The sequence below is a fragment of the Osmerus eperlanus genome, chromosome 10, assembly GCF_963692335.1.
Source record: "Osmerus eperlanus chromosome 10, fOsmEpe2.1, whole genome shotgun sequence".
NCBI classification, from domain to species: domain Eukaryota; kingdom Metazoa; phylum Chordata; class Actinopteri; order Osmeriformes; family Osmeridae; genus Osmerus; species Osmerus eperlanus.
Genome location: NC_085027.1, coordinates 841,150 through 860,086, shown reverse-complemented (window position 1 = coordinate 860,086; position 18,937 = coordinate 841,150). Strand labels below are relative to the sequence as shown.

The 18,937-nt window shown below is 49.7% G+C and overlaps 1 protein-coding gene across 3 annotated transcripts; it reads right to left on the bottom strand.

Annotated features, from left to right (window-relative positions):
• Positions 1 to 5,792: 5,792 nt before the first annotated feature.
• On the bottom strand, positions 5,793 to 18,690 carry large2 (LARGE xylosyl- and glucuronyltransferase 2). Of its 3 annotated transcripts, none has more exons than XM_062471442.1 (15): positions 18,528 to 18,690; positions 13,844 to 14,026; positions 13,373 to 13,656; positions 13,035 to 13,117; positions 12,662 to 12,785; positions 11,785 to 11,956; positions 11,585 to 11,689; positions 11,397 to 11,509; positions 11,175 to 11,300; positions 10,675 to 10,830; positions 10,281 to 10,462; positions 9,822 to 10,100; positions 8,528 to 8,674; positions 8,175 to 8,370; positions 5,793 to 7,465 (listed from the first exon to the last, which is right to left on the bottom strand). In XM_062471442.1, the coding sequence occupies exons 2-15, from the start codon at positions 13,941 to 13,943 to the stop codon at positions 7,268 to 7,270; spliced, it is 2,265 nt and encodes a 754-aa protein (XP_062327426.1). In that variant the 5' UTR covers positions 13,944 to 14,026; positions 18,528 to 18,690; the 3' UTR covers positions 5,793 to 7,267. The 3 variants fall into 3 exon arrangements, with proteins under 3 accessions (XP_062327426.1, XP_062327429.1, XP_062327428.1); XM_062471445.1 differs by having other exon boundaries at positions 10,281 to 10,456; XM_062471444.1 differs by having other exon boundaries at positions 13,373 to 13,653.
• Between the last annotated feature and the right edge of the window lie 247 nt (positions 18,691 to 18,937).

Below are 18,937 nucleotides of genomic sequence, written 5' to 3'. Positions count from 1 at the left end.
TGCACCTCCTCCGTTTTAAAGAGTTTCACTCCCATATCTAACCTGCTGCCTGTGTGTCTGCTCCTGAACCCTGACCTGCTGCCTGTGTTTCTGTTCCTGAACCCTAACCTGCTGCCTGTGTGTCTGCTCCTGAACCCTGACCTGCTGCCTGTGTGTCTGCTCCTGAACCCTGACCTGCTGCCTGTGTGTCTGCTCCTGAACCCTGACCTGCTGCCTGTGTGTCTGCTCCTGAACCCTGACCTTCTGACCGCTGGTTCCCTTATGCTGCTTGGTCCGTGAGGAGAGACCCTAACCCTACAGACAGGTCTTCACACACACACACATTCTCTTTTCTCACGCCACACACACAGGTGCGTGTGTGTCTGAGTGTGTGTCTGTGGCGTGAGGGGTGTGTGTGTCTGTGTCTGAGTGTGTGTCTGTGGCGTGAGGGGTGTGTGTGTCTGTGGCGTGAGGGGTGTGTGTGTGGCTGAGTGTGTGTGGCAGCCCCAGATAACAGGATTCCAGTGATTACAGCACTAAATGATTCTCTAATCTAGCACACAGCATTAAGGGACAGAACATTCCCATTTAGAGCCAAATCCTCTCAACGCATTCAACTGGCTGCCTCTAACACAAGGTCTGGCTGCCTCTAATATGAAGGCAGCTGCCTCTAACACGAGGTCTGGCTGCCTCTAATATGAAGGCAGCTGCCTCTAACACAAGGTCTGGTTTTCTCTAATATGAAGGCAGCTGCCTCTAACACGAGGTCTGGCTGCCTCTAATATGAAGGCAGCTGCCTCTAACACAAGGTCTGGCTGCCTCTAATATGAAGGCAGCTGCCTCTAACACAAGGTCTGGCTGCCTCTAATATGAAGGCAGCTGCCTCTAACACAAGGTCTGGCTGGCATTATTGTAATGATCTCACTGCACATCAATAAGCTTCCCAGCATCCAAAGCTGCTACACAAAACTGATTATCAAAAACCCCTGATGTTCCCTCATCCTCTCACCCCCCTCCCCTCATCCTCTCACCCCCCTCCCCTCATCCTCCAACACATGTTGTACTGTACACACAGACACATAGGCAGACAAACATGTAATGATGTATGGACACACATGCAGTTTTCTAGGCAGCCAATTACTCCTGGTGCCCCCGTCACAGAGGAGTAACAGCTGGGAGTACAGTTATCAATACAGCACACAGCCCTGGAGACAGTCAACACAGACCTTCAGACCGGACGACCATGAACAGCCGGGAGAAAATATGATCTGTTATGGTGGTGGTGGGGGAAATATGATCTGTTACTGTGGGGGGGGAAAATATGATCTGTTACTGTGGGGGGGGGGGGGGGGGGGAGATATGATCTGTTACTGTGTGGGGGGGGGAGATATGATCTGTTACTGTGGGGGGGGGGGGAGAAAATATGATCTGTTACTGTGGGGGAATATGATCTGTTACTGTGGGGGGGGGGATAAAATATGATCTGTTACTGTGGGGGGGGGAGAAAATATGATCTGTTACTGTGGGGGTGGGGGAATATGATCTGTTACTGTGGGGGGGGGGGAGAAAATATGATCTGTTACTGTGGGGGAATATGATCTGTTACTGTGGGGGGGGGGGGGAAATATGATCTGTTACTGTGGGGGGGGGGGGAATATGATCTGTTACTGTGGGGGGGGAAATATGATCTGTTACTGTGGGGGGGGAAATATGATCTGTTACTGTGGGGGGGGAAATATGATCTGTTACTGTGGGGGGGGAAATATGATCTGTTACTGTGGGGGGGAAATATGATCTGTTACTGTGGGGGGGGGGGAGAAAATATGATCTGTTACTGTGGGGGGAGGGGGGGGAATATGATCTGTTACTGTGGGGGGAGGGGGGGGAATATGATCTGTTACTGTGGGGGGAGGGGGGGGAATATGATCTGTTACTGTGGGGGGGGAAATATGATCTGTTACTGTGGGGAGGGGGGGGAATATGATCTGTTACTGTGGGGGGGGGGGGGAGAAAATATGATCTGTTACGGTGGGGGGGGGGAAATATGATCTGTTACGGTGGGGGGGGAGAAAATATGATCTGTTACTGTGGGGGGGGGGAGAAAATATGATCTGTTACGGTGGGGGGGGGGGATATGATCTGTTACTGTGGGGGGGGGGGGAGAAAATATGATCTGTTACTGTGGGGGGGGAAATATGATCTGTTACTGTGGGGGGGGGGGGGGGAATATGATCTGTTACTGTGGGGGGGGAAATATGATCTGTTACTGTGGGGGGGGAGAAAATATGATCTGTTACTGTGGGGGGGGGGGAGAAAATATGATCTGTTACTGTGGGGGGGGGGGGGGGGAATATGATCTGTTACTGTGGGGGGGGGGGGGAATATGATCTGTTACTGTGGGGGGGGAAATATGATCTGTTACTGTGGGGGGGGAAATATGATCTGTTACGGTGTGGGGGGGGGGGGAGAAAATATGATCTGTTACGGTGGGGGGGGGGGGAAATATGATCTGTTACTGTGTGTGTGGGGGGGGGGCCGTTACTGCCCTCCTACCAGGGTCAGGAGGGGGGGGGGACATCTGCTCCTTTATCGACCGAAGGAGAAAATAAAGATGTTTACTGCTATTCATCAACAGAGCAGAGGGCTGGGTGGTGCGAGGGGGAGTTAGAGAGAGTTTTTCAGCTCTGCACACAAACATTGATCCTGTCAGTGAATCCAATACTGGATTCCCCTGATAGGTCTATTATTGTACCTGGTGGTTTATTACTGTACCTGGTGGCTGCCAGAGTAAAGTACAGTCCTCATCAAGTATTTATCAATGATGCAAACTTTTATTTCGAACATTTTATTCAAAAATATTCTTAACCCTTGTGTTATCTTCGGGTCATTCTGACCCATCAGTCATTGTGACCCACCGTCGTATTGCGACAACTTTACCGCATACAAAAACAAAGTGAAGCATTTTCTTTTAACCGTCGGGCTTTCTCAGACCCCCCACATTGCAAAGGTTAAAAGAAAATTATTTTTATTTGGTTTTGTATTGGCTGGGATGGGAATCAGCACCTCCAAATATGAGGCCATGGTTATCGACCGGAAAAAGGTGGAGTGCAATCTCCGGGTCGGGGAGGAGATCTTGTCCCAAGCGGAGGAGTTCAAGTATCTCGGGGTCTTGTTCACGAGTGAGGGAAGGATGGAGCGCGAGATCGACAGGCGGATCGGTGCGGCGTCCGCAGTGATGCGGGCTCTGCATCGGTCCGTTGTGGTGAAGAAGGAGCTGAGTCGAAAGGCGAAGCTCTCTATTTACCAGTCGATCTACGTTCCTACCCTCACATGGTCACGAACTGTGGGTAGTGACCGAAAGAACGAGATCGCGAATACAAGCGGCCGAAATGAGTTTTCTCCGCAGGGTGTCCGGGCTCTCCCTTAGAGATAGGGTGAGAAGCTCGGTCATCCGGGAGGGGCTCAGAGTAGAACCGCTGTTCCTCCGTGTCGAGAGGGGCCAGTTGAGGTGGCTCGGGCATCTGATAAGGATGCCTCCTGGACGCCTCCCTGGTGAGGTGTTCTGGGCACGTCCCACTGGGAAGAGGCCCCGGGGAAGACCCAGGACACGCTGGAGGGACTATGTCTCTCGGCTGGCCTGGGAACGCCTCGGGGTCCCCCAGGAAGAGCTGGTGGAAGTGGCCGGGGAGAGGAAAGTCTGGGCCTCCCTGCTTAGGTTGCTGCCCCCGCGACCCGACCCCCGGACAAGCGGAAGATGATGGATGGATGGATGGTTTTGTATTGGGTAAAATTGGGTAAACACAATGTAGCACAGTCCACAGACAAAGCACGGTACCATCACACCTTCTCCTACCCCCGACAAGGAAAGGGTCTTCCCCCTTTGTCCTTCTCCCAGAAGAGAAGCTTCAAAGCTTCTGACCCAGCATGGGGTCAGAAGCAGAGGCCACACGGCCCACAGTATCAGACAAAGGATTTACAAGGAAGAACTTTCTTATGTGGATTTACAAACATATTCTCAAGGACTACATGGCTCATGGACACTATTTCAATGACAGTAGTTGATGTGTTATAATGTGTGTTTTTCCCATTTACTTAGAACCTTGTTTAATTGAGGTTTGATTATAACTTCCCTTCAAGTATAGTTAAGTCAGCCAATCTTGATATCAAAATGATTGTACCATACTAACAAAACCATTTACGAATGTTGTATTGTTATATTCTGAAGTTTGAGCATTCCATGGACAGTTGAAATAATGGAACTCAAAAGGTACAGCTACTTCACACCTAGGCAGATCTCAGGACGACGCCCAGGTGGGGGGAAACTGACCAATGAAAGAGGTCACCTTCACGGGGACCCCCCCCCCCTTGTTCTTTGGAGTATAAAACCCCCAAACGTACAATCACCCCCGCTTGTTCGTAGGAATTAAACTGAAGTGAACGCGTCATTTCTAAACTATTCCTCTCAACCTGCAAATTCACTGAGCGCCCGGAACTTTGGCCAAAGATTCCGTTGTTCTATTTTCGTTGGACGATAACGAAACCATTGACTCTACCCTTCTTCAAACCGACAAAAGTAACTACGATTTGCAATATTTTTTACCTGTGACATATTGGCATGTTGTGATTAAATTGTTGATATTTGATTGTATCTTACAAATGAGTTAGCTTAACCCTTGCTAAGTCAGTTGCCCTTGCTCGTCCATTGTTACCACAAAGGCCTACCTGTCCCTCTCTACCCCTCTCTCTCTCTCCCTCCCCCCTTTACACGCGCTCTACACAGCCATTGTGTTGCTCGCCCTCATTTGCATCCAGCCACTGTACTACTCTGACTAACCCATAACTTATCTGGTATTTGTTCATTATAATTACATTCTCCTAAATAAATCATTGTGTATAATATTCGCGTATCACTCACGTTATCTGATCTGCTCTACTTTCATAGAATTCACGACTTAAGATTAGACTGATTATTACGAAGGCTATTATTTAAATATTATTCAATAAGGTTTCCTCTATCCCTTTAACAATAAGAGGTGGTGCCCCCCCCAAGAACTACATACTTTATTATAAATTAAGTATTGCTAATCTTAAACGAGCAAACCCCGCTACAACAATGATGCTTCGTTATGAAACTTTGGGTCATGTGACCCAAAGGCAGCACAAGGGTTAAGTAACAAGCCGGCTTGAAAATGTAAGAAGTAGTTCTTACATTTTCAAATAAAAGTTACAAATAAAAAAAAAAAAATCTACTTAAATACAATTATATATATTCCCATCTCTGCCTTACTGTATGTACATTTTAAACACATCCATATGTGGGCGTGTGTGGTAAACATACTGGCACTGCAGAGCAGCAACTCATCTGGGTCTTCCTGAAGGTTACCATCGTATCGGCTGGCTTGTTCCCACACACACGGGAGTGGAGAGGACGAAACGCTTCCCTGTTTTGTCCTCTGCTTTGTGAGAGCAGATTATTACCTTAAGAAAAGACACACAAGAGACAATTCAATTTCCCAGCGCTGTAATAAACGTCACTGCTGACAGGGGGTAAGGGTTGGCTTTTGTTTTCATCCTGAGTAGATCAGTCTGTGTGTGTGTGTGTGTGCGTGCGTGTGTGCGTGAGTGCGCGTGCTTTTGGGAGTAGATGTCAGTGCAGACAGTACATTCATACAAGAAAAAATGACAGAGCTTGTTGTTGAACAGTAATGATGATCATTAAACGTCTGAAGATGTCCCAGCCTCCAGCTGAGAGCTCATCAACATCTCTCATCTGCTCAACATCGCAAAGTAACAAATTCAGGACAAAAAAACGGTTTGAAAAAAGATCAGATTTATTTAAAGCACTTGGTCCCCCTGCATAGAAAAATATGATTGATCTGACTCAACAATATTAAAGCGAGCCTGACGCCATCCAGGCCCACTGGGACGCAACCACAGTACAATCACTCTTCACAGCAAGGCACGAGCTTTACTGCGGGGGGGCAGGGGGGGGGGGGGGGGGGGGGCAGGGGTCCTGGTAGATTTGCATACGCGTCCCTATGGTAATCCGTGTTGAGTTCTCTCTGGTGACCCCATGACTGCAGATGCATCAAGACAAGTCCTGTTATCGTCCGGTGTTGCTCGTTGACAGTCACATGATAGTAATATTTTATTTATATACCTTTTGTCCCATACATAATACAGATGGAGATGAGGAGAAGAGATGAGAGGAGGAGAGGAGATGAGGAGATGAGAGGAGGAGAGGAGATGAGGAGATGAGAGGAGGAGAGGAGATGAGAGGAGGAGAGATGAAGTTTATCAATGTGACGAGAGACGAAAGAGATGGTATCACTCTGGGCTAGACCACACACACACACACTTGCGCACACACACTCACATGTGAGTACATATTACATGTACCCTGGTGAACTGATTGTGTTGCCATTAAACAGAGCACTCAAATCTGGAGACTAAAATAGCTTCATCGAAACCATGTGTCATGTTTGATATCTTATCATGGTCAATTACATGAACTAGAAAATGCATTAAATCCTGAATTAAGTCTGTTCAATTTGTCTCTGCAATAGTGAATTGTGTTTCACCTCACCAGTGTACCAGTGTACAATTTTCCAGAATAATCCACACCCAGATGTACAGAGTATGTTCTTAACAAGAGGGGCAAAAAATAAAGGAAAATAATATAAATAAAATAAAACAGTATAATTATGCAACATGTTTTGATCAAAACATCGATCGTTCTCCATTAAGAATCATTTGCACCTCGAGACATAAAAATACTCTTTAAATATCTTATTAAATATTATGGAAATGTATTTATTTTATTATCAATTAATTATCATAAGGCTTAAATGTGCCTCCAGTTTGACTGGTCTCTGGACGTGAGACCAGAGTTTCATCCTGTGGGTCAGATGTGGCTTGATTCTGATGTGACACATCCTACAGCTCTCCTCCACCCCTCCAGTCCTCCACCCCTCCAGTCCTCCACCCCTCCAGTCCTCCACAGATCATCTCTGCATATCAGAAAGAGGCCTGATTGTCAAACAGAATCCTGACATCCAGCAGATCCACATTCCTAAAGCATTAAGTCACCCTTTGTGTTTGGTAAATCCGTCAGGTGAGTCCTTCCTGTCAGACTTCTGTAGTTATTCCAATGTGACGGTGAGGAGCCATGTGTCCCTCAGCAGGACCGCAGGACCCAGCGCAGTGTCCACCCCTGCAGGCAGCACCTCCGCCTCCGCCCGGCCGGGGGCACCAGGCCGAGGGCACCAGGCCGAGGGCACCAGGGAGGCTAGATGTTCCTCTGAGCTGTGAGGTACTTGAGGGCGGCGGAGCCATACTTGCGGGACATGGCCTGGTGGAAGTCTTCCTTCAGAGTGGTCAGACAGGAGCGGTATGCGGGGCTGGAGCGGAACTTGGAGATGTCGAAGCTGGGGGCGTGAGGCATGTGGATGATGAAGGCGTTTGGAAGAACCATCAGCTCGTACTCCTACAGGAGAAACCACATCCAGGACAGATTTACAGACTCGTGCAACGTTAACCTGGTGTCACATGTCATGCATATACAGTGCAGCATTGATACAACTTAAAATTAACCAAAATATATGTATATAATAAAAAACACAAGCAGCAAAAGTAGCGGAAAGAGCAATGAAGCAAACAGCAACAAGTATAAGTATATATACTACAACATGTAACCTTCATGTAAAGCGTTAACCTAACTCATTGGAGATATAACTTTACAAGGAAAGCAGCAGGACAGATGGATCACTGATATATACTCCATTACAACATCTATTATTCCTCAAACATGAGCATGCATAAAATCTAATTGGGTCTAATCTGTGCATCAGTAATCTTAATCAACATCCAAGCTTGCTAAGCAGCTTTGAGTGCAGCGGCACTACGAGGCTGTGTGTCTTCAGAAGGCTCAGAGCCTTTGAGGATGAACTGAAAACCACAAGACAGAAATCCAGCAGCCTTTTAATGAGTGGGCTTAACACCTCCCCCCACACACTAACACGGTACCTGTGTATCTACACACACACACATACAGTCAAGGTACCTCTGTGTCTACACACACACACACCTCCCCCACACACTAACACGGTACCTGTGTATCTACACACACACACATACAGTCAAGGTACCTCTGTGTCTACACACACACACACCTCCCCCACACACTAACACGGTACCTGAGCGTCCAGCTCCATGATGTGGGCCACCTTGTTCCAGCCGAACCCGACGAAGCGCTGGTCATACTCAGGACAGTCTCTCCTCACCACCACGTACGGCTCAAAGTCCGCCTCCCACTCCACCCGGTAGGGCGTGGTCGCCGTACGCCACTTGGCGTAGTCCGTGGGGGCGTGGCCTTTGGTCCAGACGTGGTACCTAGCAACAGGAGCCAAACGATAATCTATGAAATAACATCATCCCTTCTCTGACATGTTGTGGACTCCTGTCGATGATGGCTGATACATTCATGTTGACCAATGAGCTACTAGGACACCTGGATCCACTCAGCCTGACCAATGAGCTGCTTGCGTACCTGAAGGTGTAGAGTGTCCCCATGTCCAGCATGGAGAGCAGCTCTGCTTTGGACTTGGGGAAGGAGAGTCTGTATCTGAGTGTCTCGAAGGCAGGAACCACCAGAGCCTTCCTGGTGTGGGCCATGTCCAGCTGCACCACTGCCTTCCTGCAGGACACACCAGGACACACACACCAGGACACACCAGGACACACCAGGACACACACACCAGGACACACACACCAGGGGAGAAACACACCAGGACACACACACCAGGACACACCAGGACACACACACCAGGACACACCAGGACACACCAGGACACACACACCAGGACACACCAGGACACACCAGGACACACACACACACCAGGACACACACACCAGGGGAGAAACACACCAGGACACACACACCAGGACACACACACCAGGACACACACACCAGGGGAGAAACACACCAGGACACACACACCAGGACACACACACCAGGGGAGAAACACACCAGGACACACACACCAGGACACACACACCAGGACACACACACCAGGGGAGAAACACACCAGGGGAGAAACACACCAGGACACACACACCAGGGGAGAAACACACCAGGACACACACACCAGGGGAGAAACACACCAGGACACACACACCAGGACACACACACCAGGACACACACACCAGGACACACACACCAGGACACACACACCAGGGGAGAAACACACCAGGGGAGAAACACACCAGGGGAGAAACACCAGGACACACACACCAGGGGAGAAACACACCAGGGGAGAAACACACCAGGGGAGAAACACACCAGGGGAGAAACTCAGTCTTCTGTCCAGCGGCCAGCTGGCTAGTGTGAATGTTCATTTTTGAGATCAATAGCCTGCAGCTCAATAGATGACCATAGTTTTTAGTGCCGGTGAGTATAGAATATCGACTAGCCTCTTGCATATTTGACCAGCGTTTGGCTGGTGGATATTGCTAATGTGGTGCCCGGCAACGCTTCGATCCAACATAACACCAAACCGTTTGTTTCGTAAGAATAAAAAAAGTTTCATCAAATGCATCTACAACCTAAGAGTCTGTTTTTATGGTCACACAAAATAACGCGACTGAAACCCCAGACTGACGTGGGCTAGTCTTACCTGAGGTAATCGTAGAGGCCGTACATGGGCAGCTGGTCTTACCTGAGGTAATCATAGAAGCCGTACATGGGCAGCTGGTCTTACCTGAGGTAATCATAGAAGCCGTACATGGGCAACTGGTCTTACCTGAGGTAATCATAGAAGCCGTACATGGGCAGCTGGTCTTACCTGAGGTAATCGTAGAGGCCGTACATGGGCAGGAAGTCGACGTCCGCCAGGAACACATAGGGTGTGTTGGCGTTCCTGAGGGCCACGTTCCTCAGCAGGTTGACGGGGTAGAACTGGCCCTCCTTGTAGACGATGTGGTATCCCACGTTGGTGCGGCCCTTCAGCACCTCGGAGGCCTGGGCGTAGCGCAGGAACTGCTGTGCCTCGGCGTCTGACAGGTAGAGAGCCAGGCTGATGGGGCCCTCCCAGTGCTTACAGATGGCCTCCAGCATCTGCAGCCTGGAGGACAGACAGCAAGACAGCTGAGCAACCAGCGGGATGTTATGTGTGTAACGTGTGTATAGTGTGTGTGTATACAGTGTGTGTATACAGTGTGTGTGTACAGTGTGTGTGTACAGTGTGTGTGTATGTACAGTGTGTGTGTGTGTGTGTGTGTGTACAGTCTGTGTGTGTGTGTACCTGTCCATGGACAGCTGAGCGACCAGGGTAATGTCATTGTCGTCTCCGGGGGGCGTGTCCTCGAGGAGGGGCGTGTCCTCGTACTGCAGGAAGTACAGGTGCACACGGTGGACTGTGATTCGCTCACGACGGAAATCATAACACTGGTCGTCCTCGTCCAGCTCCTCCAGAGCTTCCTGTAGCTGCACACCACAGACCAGTCAGGGTGTGGACATATATGTTAGGAAAATTGAAGTTGTAACACATTTATTCTGTATGAGAATGATTCTGTGTTCAGCATTCCTTGGGTGCAAAGAGGCCTACCCCCAAATCTGAACTCTGGGTAAACATACAAGACCCTTATCTAGGGGCTGAGGACTAGGAAGAAGGGGGGTTTTGGTTTGCGTGTACTGACCCCTAGGCCCTCAGGTGAGGCCTGGCTGGGGCAGCCAAACAGCTCTCTCCTCAGCAGGTTGCCGTCGTACTCCAGGAAGGTCAGGTACAGGTTCCTGAAGAACTCCACGTGCTTGTTCTTCACTCGCAGCTTCTTAGGGGAGTTCCAGTGGATCACCTGGGAGCAGGCCATGCGTCAACTGGGAGAGTGTGTGTTTCTCTGTGGGTGTGTGTTTTACTACCCTTGTGGGGATTAGAAGTAGAACTAAGACAGATTCGACTGGATTTACATTTTCTTACCCCCCCACAACTTCAACTTCTATTGATAGGGAATTAAGGATTATAATTAGGTTTAGAGTTGTAATAACACTCAGGGTAGCGATTTTCAATTGAATTGACTGAATTCTGAGTCCGCACAAGGATGGATAAACCAAACGTGTGTGTGTGTGTGTGTGTGTCTGTACCTTCAGGTCAGACACCTCTGTGTAGCACTGCTCTGAGTGTGTGTGTGTGGGTGTGTACCTTCAGGTCAGACACCTCTGTGTAGCACTGCTCTGAGCGTGTGTGGTCTGACAGCTGAACGTTCCAGAAGCAGGGCAGCTGGTGCACCAGGACGGGGTTCTGCTTGATGAACGCGTTGAAGATGTCCTGAACACAGGGTTCATATCCACATCACTGACAGATCACACACACGTGTGTGTGTGTGTGTGTGTGTGTGTGTGTGTGTGTGTGTGAGAGACTGACCTGGTCGGCCAGAGATGTACTGAGCATGCTCATTAACTCCCTCTCTGCGGTCAGCCTCCACATCTGCTCCCAGCCAATCAGACGCAAGCGCTCCAGGTACAGCAGAATGACCCCTGAGGAAAGCCAGAGATGGTCACACCTTTCTCTCTCTCTCTTTATCTCAAACACACACACACACCAACACCCACCAGTGTTGAAGCCTCTCCCAAGGGCAGGCCAGGGTTTGTGGTTCTTCCAGAGGTTCCCCAAGTACCAATCACTCTGGTTCTCCACCAGACCAATCACCTGCTTCTCTGCAAACACAAACAGGGAGGTCAGATCTAGTGACCTGAGGTCGTATCTAGTGACCTGAGGTCGTATTTAGTGACCCCAGGATCGGAGGTCGTACCGGTGAACTTCCTGAAGATGGCCCAGAGCTCGGCGATGTCCGTGGCAAACGTGATGTCCGTATCCAGGACGATGACCTTGGTGAGGTCAGGGGGCAGGGCTCTGGTCAGAGTGAGCTTCAGCAGGCCGTAGATCCCAGAGTAGTGCTTGTTGGGGATCCAGGACACCTCCGACTGGGGGGAGGGGGAGGGAGGGAAGGAAGGAGTGAGGGGGAGGGAGGAGGGAAGGAGGAGAGAGGGGGAGGGGGGAGGGAAGGAGGAGAGAGGGGGGAGGGCATGCAGAAAGGGAATACGTTGTTCCTGTTAATTCAACTCAATAGGTTTTATTGGCACAAAATAACTAATGTTTATCAAAAATTCCAGATTTTTTTATTGTGAGCAGGCAGAAATCTGGGGGATCAGGCCGGAAAAGTGAACCCTCGGCCCCCCCAGGAGCCCTCGTGACTGTGCCCCCTCGTGGCTGTGCCCCCTCGTGGCTGTGCCCCCTCGTGGCTGTGCCCCCTGGTTGCTGTGCCCCCTCGTGGCTGTGCCCCCTCGTGGCTGTGCCCCCTCGTGCCTGTGCCCCCTGGTTGCTGTGCCCCCTCGTGGCTGTGCCCCTGACCTACAGGATGTATATACATTATGTACATCTTCCTCACACACATCGGGAAAGTAACTGAAGATGTTTCTACTCCAGAGAACATCTGCTGTTCTCTCATCTGCTGTTCTCTCCACAAACAAGGCAGGGGAGCCTGTGATGAATGCCTCTTGATTCCCTGTAATGGGATCTGGATAAGTGCATCATTTGCAAATAATAATCAGCTCAGATGCCTGGATGTGTTTCCTATCTGTCTGTGCTGTATATCTGATAATATTGTGTGTGTGTGTGTGTGTGTGTACCTTGAGTTCATCTGCGTCGTAAAAGCTGACTTGGACAGATGGAACCATCCACGACTGGAACAAAGTACTCAGGATCTGATTGGCTACTGTGTCTGTGATGAAATGGAAATGTAACGGATTTCTCCTGTGAGAGAGAAAGAGAGAAATAGAGAGACAAAGACAGAGAGAAGGAGGGAGGGAGAGATGGAGAGAGAGAGAGGCGCTAGTATCAATGATACATAGTCACTTCAAATCATGTTGATCACTCAGTGTGTGTGTGTGTGTGTGTGTGTGTGTGTGTGTGTGTGTGTGTGTGTGTGTGTGTGTGTGTGTGTGTGTGTGTGTGTGTGTGTGTGTGTGTGTGTGTGTGTGTGTGTGTGTGTGTCCAGCTCACCTGTGGAACAGGATGGACTTGACCAGAGTGACCACGTCTCTGCTGGCGTTGTGACCGGCACACACACACGCTACATGGATCAGCTGCAGGAGAACAAACTCACATTTAGAAGAAAAAAATGAGTCAATCTGTACTTGCCAGTCGCCATGGCGCATTCAAGTTAACCACCGCCTGCCTGGTGGGTGATCATGTGACCACCGCTGGTCTGGTGGGTGATCATGTGACCACCGCTGGCCTGGTGGGTGATCATGTGACCACCGCTTCCTCAGCCCACACTGTTCCTGGGCACTGACCAAGAAGTACCTTTTCAGTGCGACCAATCAGAGAGCAGAACCCACCTCACACTTCTCTACGGTGGGCGAGCGAGGACAGTCTGAGTGGTTGCCCCTCTCCTCCGCCGTGCTCTCCACATCCTCAGGGCCCGTGTCCGCCGACGCCCCCCACTGCTGGTTGCCGTAGTTACCGTCGGGGAGGGGCGGCTGTGCGGCGACGCTGGCGCGGGATTGGCCGAGCTGGAGCCGTATCTGTCGGTTTTCTTCCTCTACCTGGCGAAGCCGCGACTCCAGAAGGGCCGGCTCTGAAGTCTCTCCCAGGCAGGGGGGGAGGAGGAGGGAGCGGTCTGCTGGGGGGGGGGGGGGGGGGGGGGGGAGGGAGGGAGGGGAGGGGAGGGTATGGGTGAGGGTGGTAATTTGTCGCTACTTTTCTCATTTTCACTTTTCCCTCACAATCTGTCCCCTCCCTCTCCCTGTGTGTGTGTGTGTGTGTACTCCCTCTCCCTGTGGTGTGTGTGTGTGTGTGTGTGTACTCACTCTCCAGGTTCCCAGCCAGCAGGTACAACCAGGTGAGCAGGAACACGGTTGTCACGGACGCCAGCAGCAGCTTCAGACGCCCTCGGCACGGCAGGTGCATGATGGGTAACGGTGGAGGTCAGGGGTCGAGGGGAGCTCAGGGGGGGCTCAAGCTTTCTGAAGCTTCCTGCTGCATCTTCCCATCTGGAGGGAGAAGCGGGGAGGGGAGCGGGGACACAAGATCATGTCAAATATGGCAGGGCTGGGTAGAGGCAGGGCAGAGGAAGGGCAGGGCAGAGGCAGGGCTGGGTAGAGGCAGGGCAGAGTCAGGGCTGGGTAGAGGCAGGGCAGAGGCAGGGCTGGGCAGAGGCAGGGCTGGGTAGAGGCAGGGCTGGGCAGAGGCAGGGCTGGGTAGAGGCAGGGCTGGCTAGAGGCAGGACACATCTCTCTCTCCTGTCTTCTGCTACGGGGTTGCTCAAGGAAGCTGCTTAGGTCCATTACTTTTTTCTCTTTATATGTTACCACTCGGCGACATAATCAGAGAACATAACATAGATTTCCATAGCTATGCGGATGACACACAACTATATATATCCACTGAACCCAACGATGCAACGGACATCAATTCCATTACCAACTGCCTGTTGGCAATAAACAAATGGATGAATGATAACTTTCTTAAATTAAATTAAAACAAAACTGGAGTCCTACTATGTGGCCCCAAATCCAAAAGAGAGATGCTTACTAAGAATCTAGGAGGCTTAACCCCCTGTCTTAAACCAGAGGTGACGAGTTTCGGTGTAATCCTGGACTCAGATTTGAATTTCAACTCTCACATTAATAAAGTGACCAAAACAGCTTTCTTTCACCTGAGGAATATAGCAAAGGTACGACCATTCATAAACCAAAATGATGCAGAGAAGTTAATTCATGCTTTTATATCCAGCCGGCTGGACTACTGTAACGCACTGTAAAGCACGGACTACAGCTCAGTCAAAGCTCTGCAGCTAGATTATTAACCAAAACTAAAAGGAGAGAACACATTAGTCCTGTCCTAGCTACTTTACACTGGCTCCCTGTTACCTTCAGAATTGACTTTAAGGTCCTTTTCCTCACATACAAAGCTCTACACGGACAAGGACCTAGCTACATTCCTAACTCCCTTATAAACTACACACCAGCTAGAACACTGCGATCATCAAATGCAGGCCTATTAGAGGTCACCAGAAGCAGTCATAAGAAGATTGGTGATTCGGCCTTTGTCAATTATGCCCCAAAACTATGGAACAAATTACCCATAAATATTAGGGAAGCAAACATGCTAGACATGTTTAAAAGACAGCTTAAAACCTACCTTTTTACCAAAGCATTTAAGTAATTTTATCTCAGAAGGGCTTTACTACTTTTATTAGTTATATTATTGTTTTTATAGATTTGCTATTTTAAATATTACTTTTATCACTTGTATTATTGCTTTTATTGATTTTATGTAAAGCACCTTGAGCTACAATTCTTGTATGAAATGTGCTATATAAATAAAGTCTTACATACTTACTTACTTACTGTCTTCAGTATTGCTGCCAGTGCAGCTGAGTTGCAGGGGTAAGTATGATAATGCAATTAGCAGGCGAAATTGGCGCCTCTGGTTGCTAGCGTTAGCGTTCCTGTTAGAAGTGAGGGGCCTGTTAGCATGGTGCTAATCAGGAAGAGAGATGTGGCCGATTTAGAAGTAATCAGAGGCTGTTTCCTGTGCAGGAGGAGAGGGGAGGATCATCACTTCTCTCTCTCAACCTCATCAGCACCCTCTGCCTCCCTCTTCCCCCTTTCCCTCTCTCTCTCTCTCTCTCTCTCTCTCTCTCTCTCTATCTCTCTCACACACACACACACAGGTACACACTCCACATCCACCTTCAAATCATTTTATTTTCCCTAGGAGGTCTTCTCATACACTCTCTCCCTCACACACAAACACACTCACTCACTCTCTCTCCCTCACACACACACACTCACTTTCTCACAAACACACCCACACACTCCCTCTCTCTTCCTCCCTCACACACACACACACACACACACACACACACACACTCTCTCTCTCTCTCACACACACACCAACTAGAGAGACAGACTGAGGCATGTTTCCATGTGTGGCAGGTCCAGACAGGCTGACAGGGTTAAACTTCTAGGAGACAACAAATGAACACATTTCAGTCTCCAGAGCCCTGGGATAACACCCCTGCTCTCTTCATATGTGAGTGTGTGAGACACAGAGACACAGAGACACACAGAGAGAGAGACACACAGAGAGAGACACACAGAGAAAGACACACAGAGAGAGAGACACAGAGAGACAGAGAGAGACACACAGACAGAGAGAGACACAGAGAGACAGACAGACAGAGATACCCAATTAACACCTGTGTCAATAATCTCTCACACACACTAATTCAAACACTCTCACAAACACACAGTTCACAGTCACAGTGGGGTTTTTAGTGAAGCATCAAAGTGCAGCTAGTCCTATCACACGGCTGGCAGTTCTGTCGCTAGGCAGAACTGTAAAGAGCTGACACTTAGCTGTCTGTATGTGTGTGTATGGTGTGTATGTGTGTGTAATACAGTTAGAGGATCAGAGAGGAAGAGTTGTGGGAGTGAAAGAAAGAAAGAAAGAGAAGTAGGAGGGAGAAAGTGGAATGGGAGAGAGGGAGTGAGGGAGAGAGAGGACTGGGAGAGAGGAATGCAAGAGAGAAAGAGAGAGGAATTGGAGATAGAGAGTGAGGGAGAGAGAGGAGTAGGTGATCTAGACAGGTGACCTGTGGCGCAAGGCATTGTGGGACAGTATCTAGACAGGTGACCTGTGGCGCAAGGTTGTTAACTCTGTAAGGTAGAGCTCATCTTGAAAGTCCACACACACACACACACACTCATCTCTGTCTTTCTCTCAGACACACACACACACACAGCACACACACTGCACACACACAAAGATATTCTGGCAGACTGTCTGCTCTCAACTCGCTCTTTTTTTCTCACACACACATATACACACAAATACACGAACACACAAATACCATACACACATTCATACACACACAGTCCATGGATGTTTAAACCCAGGCTAATCTCTGTCCTGTTGTCACCCTCTGAAGTCACCTTTTATCTCTAGACTTCCACTTTAATCCTCCCCTCCCCTCCCTCCCTCTCCTCCTTTCCCCTCCGCTCCCCTCTCCTCCCTCCCCTCCCCTCCTCCCCTCTCCCTCTCCTCCCTCCTTCCCTCCCTCTCTCCCCACCCCTCCTCCCCTCTCCCTCTCCTCCCCTCGCCTCTCTGAGAACAGAGAAGGTTTTCTCTGCAGTCAGATGCTGTACAGGGAGTCCAGTGTCTCCAGCTGGAGATACTCCTACTGAACATGAGGGAGCCATGAGGACACTCAGGGTGGAAGAATCCCTGGTCCTCTCTCCCTGTGTGTCTCTCTGTGTGTCTCTCTCTGTGTCTCTCTCTGTGTCTCTCTCCATCTCTCTCTGTGTCCCTCTGTGTCTCTCTGTCTCTCTCTCTCTGTCTCCCTCTCTCTCTGTGTGTGTGTCTCTCTCTCTCTGTCTCTCCCTCTCTCTCTGTGTGTCTCTCTCTCTCTGTCTCACCCTCTCTCTCTGTCTGTCTCTCTCTCCCCCCTCTCTCTCCCCTCTCTCTCTCTCTCTCTCTCTCTCTCTGTCTCTCTCTCTCTCTCTCACACACACACTCACACACACACAGTGTGGAGTAAAGTATACTTCAGTGACCCGGAAAAGCTGGTGCTTCACACCAGTACACACACACACACTCACTCAATCACATACACACAAAATCAATTCACACACAACACATCCTCCACTTGTCACCCTCACACCAACACACACACTCACAAGCATACAGACAGAGCCAGCTAGCTGAAGACAAGACAGCATCCACTCCCACTTAACCCCACCTAGCCCCCAGGCTAAACCCACCTAGCCCCCAGGCTAACCCCACCTAGCCCCCAGGCTAACCCCACCTAGCCCCCAGGCTAAACCCACCTAGCCCCCAGGCTAAATCAGGAGCAGAACACTTGTACAAGGTCACTGGGACCAGGCAGACAAGCATGGAATAGACTTAACAATAGACTGGCAGTCTACAACAGAGTAACACACACACACAAACACACACACAACAATACAGACACAATATACACAGACAGACTATCAGTCCAGGACACAGAGTCACTGATACTGAAGCACTCAAATAACAACACAAAGGCTCCATGTAGTCCTGGGAACAGAGGGAGGGAGGGAGACAGAGAGGGAGAGAGAGAGAGACAGAGAAAGGCAATCTTCACCTCTCACTCCTCTGCAGGGAGACTCTGTCTCTCTGTTTCTCTCTTTGTGTGTGCATGTGTGTGTGTATGGGGTGTGTTTGTGTTGTAGTTAAAGATCAGACTCTCTGTTTCTCTCTTTCCCTCAATTTCTCCCTCCCTCCCTCCATCTCTCTCTCTTTCTCTCTCCCTCCCTCTCTCTCTCTCTCTCTCTCTCTCTCTCTCTCTCTCTCTCTCTCTCTCTCTCTCTCTCTCTCTCTCTCTCTCTTTCTCTCTGAAAGGAGCTTATTAACCAGGCTTAAGTTCCAAGCAATCATGCATGCTCAAAAACACACGAAAGCACACACACGGAAATGTTCACACACTCACACAGTAGCTCTAACCTTTGAGCTTTCCCTCGGTGTCTTCAGCGTGTAACAGCCCAGGTTCAGCAGGACAGAGGTCTTCTCTCTCCTCTTCCTCTCTCCTCTTTCTTCTCTAATCCTTTTCTTTCAGCAGTTTTAAGAATCAACTTGTGGATTCTAGTTCGTCAGTCCTCTGCCTCCCTCCCTCCACCTCTTCCTTCTCCACCTCCCTGTTCCCACCTCTCCTACCTCTCCCTCCCTCCCTCCTCCCTTTTATCAAACAACCTCCCAGAGAAGAGATCTGATTACAGCCGGACTCCCTCCCTCCCTGTGACAACTAACTGATCAAGAAGGAGGTGAGAGGGGGTGAGAGAGGTGGAGAGGGGGAGAGAGAGGGGGAGAGAGAGGTGGAGAGAGAGAGGTGGAGAGAGAAGGAGAGAGAGGTGGAG

What these genes read in the sequence shown, in the direction of transcription:
- large2 (XM_062471442.1), bottom strand. Translation starts at nt 13,943, where the DNA reads ATGCACCTGCCGTGCCGAGGGCGTCTGAAGCTGCTGCTGGCGTCCGTG. An exon ending in TGGGAGAGGCTTCAACACTG is followed by an intron (nt 11,510 to 11,584) that starts GTGGGTGTTGGT and finishes GGCTTTCCTCAG; the next exon opens with GGGTCATTCTGCTGTACCTG. An exon ending in TCATGGAGCTGGACGCTCAG is followed by an intron (nt 7,466 to 8,174) that starts GTACCGTGTTAG and finishes TTTCTCCTGTAG; the next exon opens with GAGTACGAGCTGATGGTTCT.